The sequence below is a fragment of the Trichechus manatus genome, unplaced genomic scaffold (genome assembly GCF_000243295.1).
Source record: "Trichechus manatus latirostris isolate Lorelei unplaced genomic scaffold, TriManLat1.0 scaffold00001, whole genome shotgun sequence".
NCBI classification, from domain to species: Eukaryota; Metazoa; Chordata; class Mammalia; order Sirenia; family Trichechidae; genus Trichechus; species Trichechus manatus.
Genome location: NW_004443937.1, coordinates 16,080,730 through 16,094,056, shown reverse-complemented (window position 1 = coordinate 16,094,056; position 13,327 = coordinate 16,080,730). Strand labels below are relative to the sequence as shown.

The 13,327-nt window shown below is 50.0% G+C and overlaps 1 protein-coding gene across 1 annotated transcript in view; it reads right to left on the bottom strand.

The window, feature by feature from the left end:
• The window catches only part of EFCC1 (EF-hand and coiled-coil domain containing 1), a 45,013-nt gene that overhangs the window by 29,406 nt on the left and 2,280 nt on the right, over window positions 1-13,327 (bottom strand). Inside the window, exon 3 of the mRNA XM_023728671.1 lies at window positions 13,198-13,327. Within this exon, the coding sequence (XP_023584439.1) occupies window positions 13,198-13,327 (130 nt within the window). The remainder of the gene's footprint in view (window positions 1-13,197) is intronic.

The following is a 13,327-nucleotide window of genomic DNA, read 5'->3' as shown; positions in this document are numbered from 1 at the left end:
ATTTTTTTTTTTTTTTTAAAGAAGCACTGGTCTATCCTTCCCATGTCTCCTTGTGGGTAAATAACACCTTCTATAGGGTCGCTATGAGTCAGAATTGACTCAACAACAACCGGTTTGGTTTTTTGGTATATAAGAAGAGATACCTCTTTGGACAGGGCCACCCTGAACGAGGGGAACCATCAACACTTGCCGGGCCCCTAACTCTCTGGGAAACCAGTACACTGCATAACACTGCCCAAACAGCTGCCTCTTCATTTTCTCTTTGGTGCTATGCCACAATCCTTATATGTCTTGGATTTTCACTTCCACGGGGGACGTTCACAAGGTGGACGCTGGTTGTTTTTGTCTGACCTGCATCCTTTCTTTGTCTCCTGGTAACAGCACCACTTTCCTTTTTTTTTTTTTCATAATAATTTAGTGTGTTTTCGGTGAAAGTTTACACAGCAAATTAGGTTCCCATTTAACAATTTCTATACAAATTGTTCAGTGACACTAGTTAACGTTTCTCACAATGTGTCATCATGCTCTTTAATTGCATTCTGGTTGTTTTGTTTCCAGTGCTCTAGTTTCCCTGCCTCCTTATCTTCCCATTTTTGCTTTAGAGTAACTACTGACCTTTTGGTCTCATATAGACAGTTACTCAATGGGGCAGTATTCTCATGGGCGATAGCGTTTATTTTGTGTGCCAATCTGTTATTTCACTAAAATGTGACCCCAGGGGATAGTTTCAGTTCAAGTTTTAAAGAGCATCTCAGGGCAATAATCTCGGAGTCCTCTAGTCTCAACTGGTCCAGTAAGTCTGGACTTTTTAAGAGTGAGTTCTGTTCCTCATTTTTTTCCTGCTTTCTAAGAGTCCATCTATTGTGGGCTTGAGCAGAATGTTCAGTAATGGTAGCCAGGCACCATCTAGTTCTTCTGGTCTCAGGGTAGATGAGGCTGTGGCTCGTGTAGGCTATTAGCCCTGTAGACTAGTTTCTTGTCTGAGACTTTGGTTTCCTTCTTTCTCATTTGCTCCTGGTGAGTAGAGATCGATAGTTGCATCTTAGATAGCTGCTCGCAAGCTTTTAAGACCGCAGATGCTACTCACCTCATTAGGATGCAGAACATGAATTCTGTGAAATATATTATGCCATCTGACTGAGTTGTCCCATGAGACTAAGGTCTTAAGGCTTCAAACCCAGGAAACCAATCTTGCAAGTTGTTTGGTTATGTCTGAGAAGTACCTGTAACTGTGTCCTCTATGAATACATACGTGTGCACACACATATCTGTACGTACACGTACATATAGATACTTCTATCTGTGCACACATAGGTGCACACCTGTACCTACCCATACACATATGTGCCTATACACATGCATATGTGATCATACACTCATTTTCTGGTTATTGTTGGTGCGACTGCCGAATTATATACGTCATAATCTTTAGCGCAAACATCCTTTTCTCTTGCGCACTTCTCAGTGGCATCGTTTACTTTGGTCAAGCTGTGCTCATTACACTCACATTTGGTGCTACTTTAGCCTCCACCTTCCTTTGAGGAACTGTTCCACTCGGTGATGATCATAGCACCCACCCCTCCCCAACTACAGGGTTGAGTGTGTGCCCTAGTTCTGGACAACTGAAGTGTGATCACATGTACAGCCACCACCTGCCTGTCAGTGGAGGTTTGCATGTTGCTGTGATGCTGAACAGGTTTCAGTGGAGCTTCCAGACTAAGATGGACCAGGAAGAAAGGTCTGGTGATCTACTTCTGAAAATCAGCCAATGAAAACCCTACAGATCACAACAGTCCAATCTGCAACCAGTCATGGAGATGATGTAGGACCATGCAGCGTTTCATTTCTTTGGGCGTGGGGTCACTGTGAGTCATGGGCCAACTCCACCACAGCTAACAACAAAGCCCCTGAGCTGCAGTAATGGTCTAGAGGTGGGGCTGTAACCTGAACTGGGCCAATCAATGCTCTTCCCTGGGATTTTATCTGCAGATGCTGGAAAGCAGGACACTGGGTAACAGGAGTTGAGAAGTGCTGGATCTGGGGTCACTGCAGTCACGTTCCCTGCCATGGGGAGCAGGACAAGCAGAGGTAAGGATGATGAAGAGCGCTGGTGGCATGTGACGGAAAGTCCACTCCAAGGAGCGTGAGGCAGACAGAAGAATGTTCCACAGGTGACAATGAACTAATGGTCATGATATTTACTGGGTGCTTATCTTGTACCAAACACAATTCTAATGTGTTTTACATATTATCTCATTGAATTCTTACCCTCTAAGGTAGGCACTAAAATTAATCCCATTTTCCAGATAAAGACACTGAGGCACAAACAGTTTGAAGGAAAGAAAATGTATGACCTATAGAGGCAAATGGACAAAGCAGTTCACAGCCAAAGGCTACTAGTCTGGCACCTCAGCCCCGCCCCCTCTCCCAGGCCATGTGTGGCTGCAGCCTGGGGTGGGGGGCGGGGGAGATACAATATCTTAGTCCATTTGTAAGCCATCTACATGCCTAAGACCACTCACCCAGCCTAGAATTGGAAACGCCAGGATTTGAAAACAGGGAGTCTAACTCCAGACCCCACCCTCTTACCCTAACCACACAGCCACGGGAGCTGCCAAAGCTTATTCCCAACGCTAAACTGGAAAGAGTCCCGGGCTCATGGGCTCTTGGAAGACTGAGTCCGGCCTGGGTTGTGCCCCAACTTGCTGTGTGACCTTGGGCAGATCACCTCCCTCTCTGGGCTCCAGCTTCCTTCTGAGGGGCATACTTATTGTACTTACGCAATAAATACCCTTCTCCCTGGGAGAGGCATAAAACCCCAGACTCTAGACAGGGTATCTCTGGGCTGTTAGCCGAAGGGCTGGGCCCAGGCTCTGTCCCCAGAGACCAGGCTGGGGCACACATTTGAATGAGGGCAGATTTCTCTGGGAGACACTACTGATACACCATTCAGCAGACAATCATGCCTCCTCTTCCCTTGCGGCCTCCACTCTCAGGGCTGAGCAGGCCTCTCCCCTCCTCTTGGGCTCCCTCACTCCTCTGTGATATTGCTTCGGCCAGTGAGCTTCCATGAAGCCCACTAGTGGTTCCTGGGCAGGCTTTGCTTTTCTGCACAGAAAAATATCCTCTCCTTTCTGCCTTTAACCGAGCTGTGGAGCGGGGGTGGCATCTTGCAACCAGAAGGCCACATGCCTGAAGGAACACTGACAAGACTCACAGAGCCCACCCTAGGCTTCTTGTTAAGACTGAACAATAAACCCCAACGTGTCTGAAGCACTGTTAGCTGAGTTCTCTGTAACTTGCAGCTGAAAACATTCCTAACTGTTAAAGCCACCATCAGAGCCCTCTTCCCAGCTACCCGCAGAATGTCATCCTTACACAGGTGTAGTATGACCACCCACATGTGACACCTGGTCCTATTGTGTAGCAAGACGGCATCGGTGGTGTAGTAAGGCTGTACCCGGAACTCGAACTTAGATCCAGGTGGCACGGCTTGCTAAACACAGCATTGCAAGCTTCGGCTGTAGCTTCAGGGTGAAGGAGTTGGAGGATAGACGGTTTGGTGACCCCTGCCCAAGGGCTTCCTGTGCCCTGGCGGGGCCCTAGCCGGGTACATGTGTTACCACCCAAATGTATCTCCCTTGACAAAGCTGTTGCTGTTGTTAGTTGCCGTAGAGTCGGCTCCGACTCATGAATCCTCATGTATATCAGAACGAAACGTTGCCCAGTCCTGCACCATATTGGACAATATTCTATCATGGTCTATAAGATTTTTATTGGCTGATTTTTGGAAGTAGATCACCAGGCCTTTCTTCCTAGTCTAACTGAGTCTGGAAGCTCTGCTGAAACCCATCCACCATGGATGACCTTGCTATTTGAAATACCAGGGACGTAGCATCCAGCATCACACAAGCCACCGCAGTATGACAAACTGATGGGTGGTGGTAAGAAAGCTGAAAACCAAACCTGTTGCCGTCGAGTCGATTCTAACTCCTAGCGACCCTACAGGACAGTGTAGAACTGTCCCTTAGGGTTTCCAAGGAGAGGCTGGTGGATTCGAACTGCCGACCTTTTGGTTAGCAGCCAAGCTCTTAACCACTATGCCACCAGGGCTCTGAGAAAGCTGAGGGGTCATGAAGAAGCACATTCACTGTGCCCAGCAATACCCGTGGCTCAAACGGAACCCTTTGAGTTTCACTGTAAATGTAACCTGTGTAAGATTCATGGGTCAGAGTATTCACTGTTGCTGACTTCTGAGGGGCCAGCCCTCTCTACTCATGCTTCCTGAACATGCCCACCATTATCTCAGAGTGCTCTCTCAATACCAGGCCACGTCTTGTTCCCTGACCCACCATGAGGTGAGAATCCCCAGACTTGTTCTGGGTGGTTCCTTGCTGGCTCCTACCCACAGGAAGTTCCTCGTTACCAACATGGCCCCTGAAGCCAGCTCTAAAATCCTTCTCAGCCTGCAAACCCCAAGAGTCCATCCTCAAGAAAAGACCTATCTTGGCAAGGAGTATGGCAGGGCTGAGGCTCCCCAGTCTCCAGGTAAGGCCTCTCAGGACGAGGCTGGTGGTCCATCCTTTCTTAGGTCTCATACTTTCTCCCGCGGACCCAGAAACATCCTCCTCACCAGCCTCTTCGCCTCTCACCTCTCCTCCTGCCCAATCTGCCCTCCACCTGTAGCCAGGGAGGGCTTCACGAAGCTCAAATCTTATTACTTCCCTCCCTGCTTCAAGCCCTTCTCTGTCTCCCTTGTGCTCTGGGGGAAAGCCTCGTGCCTCAGTCTGGTATTCAAGGCCTTTCACTATTCCCCACTTGCCTCTCTGGCCTCCTCTCCTGTCACTTCCCACCTCAAACCCTCCAGCCACAAGAAGTCTCCTTCCCAAGAGGCAGCAAAGCCTTTCATACTTCTGAGCCTTTGCACTCATGGTAACCCAAATCTGGAATGCCTTTCCTCACCTCTTCCCTGAGAAAACTCCTACCCATCCTTCAACACCCAGCTCAGACAGCATTTCCCAGTCAGAGACGCTCACGATCTCTTTTGTGCCTGCCCTCACTCCGCCCTCTGGCAGGGTCTTTCCCACACTGAACTGAAACTGCCTGTTTACTTGTCTGGTGGTCCCACACAGAGAGGGTTCTCTGGGGCCTGGGACCCTGTGTTGATATTAACATCACTCACCACCATTACTGTTTATGGGCCGCATGCTGTATTATGAGGGCTCAATAAGCGATAAGTGATAATAATGATTTTTAGTTTTTATTAAGCATTTTCTCTATGCTAAGCACTATTCTAGGCACTTTACATACATTTACATATTGAATCTTCAAAACCACTCTATGAAGTGGGAATATTATCATCCTCATCATTCCCATTTTACAGATTAGAAAATCGAGGCTCGCAGCGTGCCACCCCACTGTCTCCCCCATACCTCAGTGAATACTCATACCACCACCCAGAGATACAGAACCCCATGCCCACTTCATGGATGAGGAAGCTGAGGCTTGCAGAGTTGAAGGGCACATCTCACAGTCCCATTATAAACACATGGAAAAGCTGGGATTCAAATCTAGGTGTGGCTGCGCCAGCTAAGCCTGGACCCTGCCTGCTGAGCTGTCTCTATGTCCCCATGGCCCTGGCTGGGCCATGGGACAGGTGCCATACACTGTCCCTTTGTGAGCTCTGGGTATTGTCCCTGGGAGAAAGGCCTTGGTTCCCACCAGTGGCCACCCATGCATCGCTCTGAGGATAATGGAATCCATAACCAGGCACCTCCTCCTGGCTCCAGATGGTGTCCTCCCTCTGCCCCCGCTGTCTGCTTCCCTCCCTCCCTCCCTCCCCTGCCCCTGACAGCTAACTTTGGCCCCCCAGGTCAGGCCCGGCTGCTGCAATGGGGCAGAAGAAGGAGGTGGCTCTCCGATGGCTTCACCTTTGTGTCCCCTCCACAGTGCTGGCCAAATGAGCTGCTCTCAGCCCCCTCCCTCCATCCCTCCCTCCTCCATCCCCCGGCCTTTTCATCCTCTCCCCTCAACAAAGAAAAGACACAGAGGCCCTTTCTCTCCGCTCCAGCCTCCAGCTGTGCTGGGATGAGCTTTCTGCCTTCTTGTCTGGCTCTCTGCAGCCCAGCCCCTGCCCTGCTGTGCTGGCCTTGCTGCCCACCCAGCAGGGTGTCCTGAAGTTCCTGCGGAGAGGACTCAGCTGCTCCTGGGTGCAGAAGAGGGGAGGCTGGGGCAGGCAGATGGCTGAGACATGGGAGACAGCATGACAAGGGGGAGGCCTCGACCCCACCAGAGACTTTTCACCCAGAGTCAAGGTTGACCCCTCCAAGGAGCCTCCTGCCTCAAAGCACAATCAACTGGAGCACTTAGCAATTTGCCTTGTGCTGGTCACGGCTGCCCATGCCCTTTGCCAAGACAGTTTTGAGGACAGTATCCATGCATATGTGCATCCGTTCATTCATTCACAGTCTTACTGTGTGCTCACCCCTAGACTGGGGCTGGGGCAGGGAGATGCCAAGACAGTGTCCCTCCCCATGGGGATGACAGGCTAGGGAAGGAGGCTGGTCTGTAGCAAGTCCTGAAGAGCCTGACAAGGCAGAGGGTGGTGCGGGTACAGAGTGTCCCAGGCCACCCCCAAAGCTCTCCCATTAAAACCCGTTGCTGTTGAGTTGATTCCGACTCATAGCAACCCTATAGGACAGCTAGAACTGGTCCATAGAGTTTCCAAGGAGTGGCTGGTGGATTCAAACTGCCGACCTTTTGGTTAGCAGCCGTAGCTTGCCATAGCTCTTAACCACTGCGCCACCAGGCTCAAAGTTCTCAATAGCCTGGAAAAGCTGACTTGGAGACGAGTCTGCCCCCTTGTCTGACCCGCTTTCCGCCCAGGTCCTCTTCTACCCAGAGACTGTAGAGTTGTCACAGGTTGGACTGTTCCTGAGACAAGAGACTCTGGGCTGTATGCTCCAGAGAGGGGCAAGGGATGAGGACAGGGATGTGTTGTTTTAACACCTACCAGATTCATTGCCCCCCAGTTCTCCTGGAGAGACACCCACTCTCGGTTCCAGGCTCCCTGGGGCTGACTCTGACTCCAGCAGCAGGCAGGTGACTAAGGGTTGGCCAATCAGAGCATCCCATCTGCCCGACCCCCATGACAGGTTCAGGGATGAACATGTTTCCCAAGTGGGTCCAACAAGGCTCAGTTCCAGGACTTCAGTGGGATGGCTCAGGCAAGAGATTATTTTCTACTGGAGCTTTGAGGATGTAGAGAACTTGCCTGAGAGTGAAGCTGACATGGAGGGAAGAAGAGCTGATGAGTGATATACATATACACAGAGAAAGTGAGTGCATGTTTGAGTACCTGGATCCAGCCATGCCTGAAGTTGCACATGCCTAGATTTTTCAGTTCTAAGAGCCAATATCTTCTTTTTCATCCAAGTCAGTTTGAGCCAGGATTTCTGGCACTCATCTAAGAGATCCAGCTGATAGAAAGGAAGAAAGAGAAAACAGAGGGGAGAAAGGTCGACAGTAGTTGGTCTAGGAGGGGAAAAGTGTCATGAAACACCCTAGCTGGACGGGAGGCTAGATGACATTTGAAGAATGGTGATGCCAAGTATTCCATCTGAAGTTGTTTGCATTCCTGCAACGTGACCTTCCCTTCTCCTCCAGATCATCAGTAAAGTCTACTTGCTCAAAAATGTGCATAGGATGGACTATTTTGTGGGGTTGGAAGAGGAGCTGAGTTTTTTGTCTGCAATGAGGTGGTATGTGACAGAGACCAGCCGTGGGGAAGTAGGAGCCCCGAAGCTGAGCTGGACATGGGGAGTGGGCAACCCCTCCGTAAAGCTTCATATTCATAATAAGCACGCAAACAACACTATATACACTATTCCATTTAAAGAGAGGGCTCCATGCTTTCTAGAGTTGTAAGCACACTTCTTTATAGAGATAAGTTTGTAAAGCTTCATACTCACAAAAACCCCTGTCTAATCAATTATTTGAAAACTTCCCCAGAAAAAGATTTTTACATGCTCTCCAGAGCATGTTCAGCAGGCTGTGGGCTGGGCAGGTGGGCTCCTGGACCATTTTCTTCCTGGTTCTAGGAGGTCTGGGGATCCCTTTCAGCACTTGGGTTATCTCTACTTGATCTGGGACTCCTGTGCAAGCTCTGACCATGACTCTGAAAGTAGCAGCAGCTTCCTTGTGGCCCACAGCACACAGCACATTGGGGTTCTAACATGTGTGTGCACGACCTGCTCCCCCCGGGCCCACAACACATAGCACATTTGGGTTCTAACGTGCGTGTGCATGACCTGCTCCCCCCGGGCCCACAGCACATAGCACATTTGGGTTCTAACGTGCGTGTGCATGACCTGCTCCCCCCGGGCCCACAGCACATAGCACATTTGGGTTCTAATGTGCGTGTGCATGACCTGCTCCCCCCGGGCCCACAGCACATAGCACATTTGGGTTCTAACGTGCGTGTGCAGGACCTGCTCCCCTTGGGCCCACAGCACATAGCACATTTGGGTTCTAACATGCGTGTGCATGACCGGCTCCCCTTGGGCCCAAGGGACCCTTGGAAGGCAGTGGACACGTCTATGCCATTTCTATGTCCCCAGAGTATCTGCACAGGGCCTGGTCCGTGGAAAACTTAGAAAGTGCTGTTGAATGGATAAATGAACGTCTCCAATTGCTCAAGAACCTTCTTTCTCTTAAATAATTACTGTATATTCTCCTAGGTTGCTCGTCAAGATGGTGGATTGAGGTGTTATGGGAAGTTCCGCCTCCATCTACAACCAGAGAGGAATGCTGGATAAAATATAACCATTTGAAAGAACATAGGGCCAAGGTCAAAAACAAGAAGGGGAGACCTCCAGCTTGTAGTGGGGAACAAGAGATGGGGCTGAAAGACTCATGGAAGGGCCGGGACTGGGACTTAACGCCTGAGAGGAGACAGACACAGAAGGCCTTGCATGGTGAGTTAATAGAAGAAGGCTCCCCACACGAAGTCAGGAGCCATCAAGGGGGTGTCTCATCCATGAACAGAGATGAGAAAACTCCACCCATTGGCCTTGGGATGCTATGCCAGGTGTGGAGCTCAAATTCTCACTACCTGCATAGTTAGGAGACTCCAAGCTAAGAAACTAATTTAAAAACCAGTCTAGATTCAGACCCTGGTGAAGCCAGATGGGAAACTACTCTGCAAGAAACTCCGACAAAAATCTGTTGCCGTCGAGTCAATTCCGACTCACGACGACCCTATAGGACATAATAGAACTGCTCTATAGGGTTTCCAAGGAGCGGCTGGTAGATTTGAACTGCTGATCTTTTGGTTAGCAGCTGAGCTCTTAACCACTGTGCCACGAGGGCTCCCAAGGGAATCTACAGCCCTGGTTATATGTGGCACTCTTAAGGATCATGCCTTCTGCCAAAGATGAGCTCATAGACAAAAATTACAAAGCATACCAGGAACTCATCATCATGAGACACAGCAAATGTAACAAGCCGAAGGAAGCTCAGATTTCAAAGCAATTCAAAAGAGCCTCTAAAATAAATATATTTAAACTGTTTAAAGAGATAAAATATTGGATTGAACCTAGGACGAAAAAGAACTAAACAGAAGTCCTATAAATGAAAAATATAATAATAGAAAAATCACTTTAGGGAGGTGACAGAGAAGGGGAAAGGACATCTGATTCAGAGTTAGGAAATGTAGCTGAGTCTTAGCTCAGTCAGATTTTGGCTGTGTGACTTTGGTCAAATCACTCCCCTCTCCAAGGCTCCATTTCCTCATTTGAAAAATGGTGACATAATACCAACCTTGCCGAGTTAGTAGAAGGTCAGAGTGAGTAGGTTTCTGTGAAAGTGCTTTGGGAACGGAAAGATGCTAGAAAAGTGTGGGTCAGGTCATTCATTCTAACCAAAGGGCTTCAAAGCTATCATTCCCAGGAGACAATCCATCGGTGCACTCTTTTTTACCCAAAGGCACATCCGCAGAGCATCTGGAAGCATTCCAGAATGAAGTCACTTAAGGGGCATGGTGTGGCTATGGTCTTTGGGGTGTGGGGCCTCTTCCTCCCAGTAATTCCTCCAAACTGCAAGCCCAACTGGCCCAGCTGCAGGAGAGGGGGATGGCTCAGCACCACCCTTGGGGGCAGCAGAGCTCCTGGCCCTTAAAATGGAAAAGCGGGGGCGACATCACAGCCCTCTCCAGCCTGTAAAATGTCCTGCAGACATTTCTGGGGGTGGGTGAGCCCAGGAGGACTTGATCACGTTACCAAACCCCGTCTGGGCATATGGCTTTGGGGCTATTCGGGCTGGGGTTTAAAGCTTGACTTGGTCCCGTACTTGCGTGCCGTACCAGCAAGATGCTTCCTCTCGGGCCTTGGTTTTCTCAGCTTTGAAATGCAGAAAATAGCACTTTTCTCTTAGGATGGTTTAGAGGCTACTATGAGCTAACATGGATGAAGTGCCTGGGACATAGTTAATACCCAGTAAAAGCTCGTGGCTGTTCTGTCCTCTCCCCTTTCCTTTCTTCAAAGAGGGGGAACTTTGGGGGAAGTCAGTCCTTAAACCCACAAACCCTAACCATATATATATCAAATGGGCAGCAGAGGTCTGCCTCCTGAGGCCGGGCAAGGTTGAGTAGGCACGTTTTTATAGGGATGGGGAAACAATTGACAGAGCCACCGCTTAGTTACAGTGCCACTCCCCTCTGATCCTCAGTCTCCTCATTCACTGAGCACCACCTCTGGGCAGACCCTGCTGATTGCCTTTGCAATATCTCTTCTCCCTTCTTCTTCACAAAGAGATTTGGTTTGGGGCATTGACATGCCCAGATTCTCTTGCAGGTATCATTAGTCACGCGACACAGTTCTAGCCAATGAGATGTAGGTGCAAGTTCTGGTGGGGAAGGGGCAAAGCCTCACTAGGAGAAAATCCCCCTCCCCTCACTGCCCTTCCTTCTTCTTATGCTGAACAGCAGACTCGAGGCCTGGAGGTCCGTAGCCCTTGTGCAACGACAAGCAACAAAAAAGGTAGAGTGGAAAGAAAGAACACAGGCTGTGGGGTCAGGCAGACCTTCCTTTTCCACTTTCTGGCTGTTTGGCCTTGGGTATGTTTCTTCTCAGAGCCTCACTTTTGACAATCTGTAAAATGGGGATGTCATCTCTACCCAGCACAGTCCTTGGGAGAATTAAGTGATACAATGGATACAAAGCCACTTTTCCTACTCTAAAGGGCTAAACCAATGTTTATAGTTGCTCTTACAATCATGCTATAAAGGACTGGCTGTTACTTTAGGGGATAAAAGAGCAGACCCTTTATTTCTCCTCTTGGAGAAAGTTCCAAGGCTGGACATGGTCTCCAAGTCAGCCAGCCCTACTCTTTAGATGATCAGCTACGCAAACAGGAAATGACTCTCCAAACATTTGGAGCTGCAGGGCTGGCCCAGAGTCTGCCTCCTCAGGGGGCCTCCCTCCAGCCTTCTCATCTCCCAGCTGTGAGGGCCTCAGAAGTCAAGGACACAGCCCCTCTTCTGAGGACTGAGGGTCAAAGCCACCCCTCTAGCTGCCCTGCCCCCAGCCAGGGCCAGACCACCTTCCGCTCATGCTGGAAGAAAGACATCAGCCCCTTGCTGGCTCCCCACTCTCTCCCCACATCTCTTCTTCACAACTGTAGTCAGGGTAATTTTTTTTTTCTTTCCTTGAAATGTAAATCTGATCTTGTCACCCTTCGCTTAAAACGTTTCTATGGCTTTCCACTGCTCTTGAGACTGAAGTCCTTGCTGCAACCTTCAGGGCCCTGAATGGCCTGGCCTTTGCCTGCTCCTGCAGCTTTATCCCTCCAGCCGCTGTCCTCCTTTCAGCGTCTGGAACGTGCCAAGGTCCCTCTGCCTCTATTCCCATACTGTTCCCACTGTCTAGAACACTCTTCCCTCTTCCTACCCGGGGGGGCCCATCTTGCCAGGAAACATCCCATCCTCAGCTGTCAGCTGGTATCTCCTAGAGGCCCTGTTCCTGTCCTTCCCAGCATTCATTCAGGATACACTTATTCAGATGAGCTCATTTATGTCTGCTGCCTGCCCCACTCAGCTCAGTGGCTGCTCAAGGGCAGGGATTTTTGTCTGTCTTGTTCTCAGTCGTATCCTTGGTGCCTGATGCAGCACAGACACAGAGCAGGTGCTCAGTAAGTATGAAAGTCAGGCAGGCAGGCATTATGATGCAAAAGGGAGAGGCAGCTCCTGTTTACTAAGCATCTACTGTGTGCCAGGCAGGACCTCACCACTTCCGGCAGGCAGGGATTCCAATTTATGTTCCGCAGAAGAGGAGACAGGCTCAGAGAGGGGCAGTGATTTGCCCAAGGTCACACATCTATCAGAGGTCCTGCCAGGATTTGAACCTTGGTCCCAAGCCCAGGTTCCTGCCTTGGTGGAGCCTACCATCTAGCACAAGAGATCATTCTCAACCTGTTTCCTCATCTGTAGAATGGGAACATAGCAGTACCTACCTCACAGGGTTGTTGTGAGGATCAAATGAGTTAAACCATGTAAATAAGTGCTTAGCTCAGAGCCTGCCACATCTAAGTGCTCGATAACTCTTAGCTACTATCACGACTGGGAGCCCTGGTGGCGCAGTGGTTGTGAGATCAGCTTCTAATCAAAACGTTCAGCAGCTGGAATCCACAAGCTGCTCCTTGGAAACCCTATGGGGCAGTTCTACTCTGTCCTGTAGGCCCACTATGAGCTGGAAGCGACTCGAAGGCACTGGGTTTGGTTTTTGGTTTTGGTTATTATCGTGATTATTATTTTGTTGATCAAATCAAAGAACAAACGAAAATTAATATTTTCAATGGCACTTCATGAATTAGCAACTGGACAGACTTTGCGGGTGAACAGGTGGATGGACGGATGGATGAATGGATGGACGGATGGATGGATGGACAAATGGATGGATGGTGGATAGATGCATGCATGGTGGGGAGCAAGCAGTGGGGTCGGAGTCGAAGGATGACGTAAGAAATGAAAGAGCCGACTAACGAATGACAGAATGCGTAAACAAGGAACCCAGGAACGAACAGGGGAACACGAGGGCGAGGACGAGTTGGGCGGGAAGCAGGCATGCACACCTGAGCGTTGGAAGAAGAGGAGCTGACATGGGGAACCCGAGCCGTTCGCCCGGGGACCATGCCCCCGCTCACCTGTGGCGCTGCAGCTCTGCCTCCAGGCGCCGCACCCAGCGCTGCAGGCCGGGCACCTGCTGGGCTAGCGCCTCGAGCTCCCGCACGCGGCTCAGGCTGCGCAGCACTGCCTGCCGGGCCTCCTCCGCGC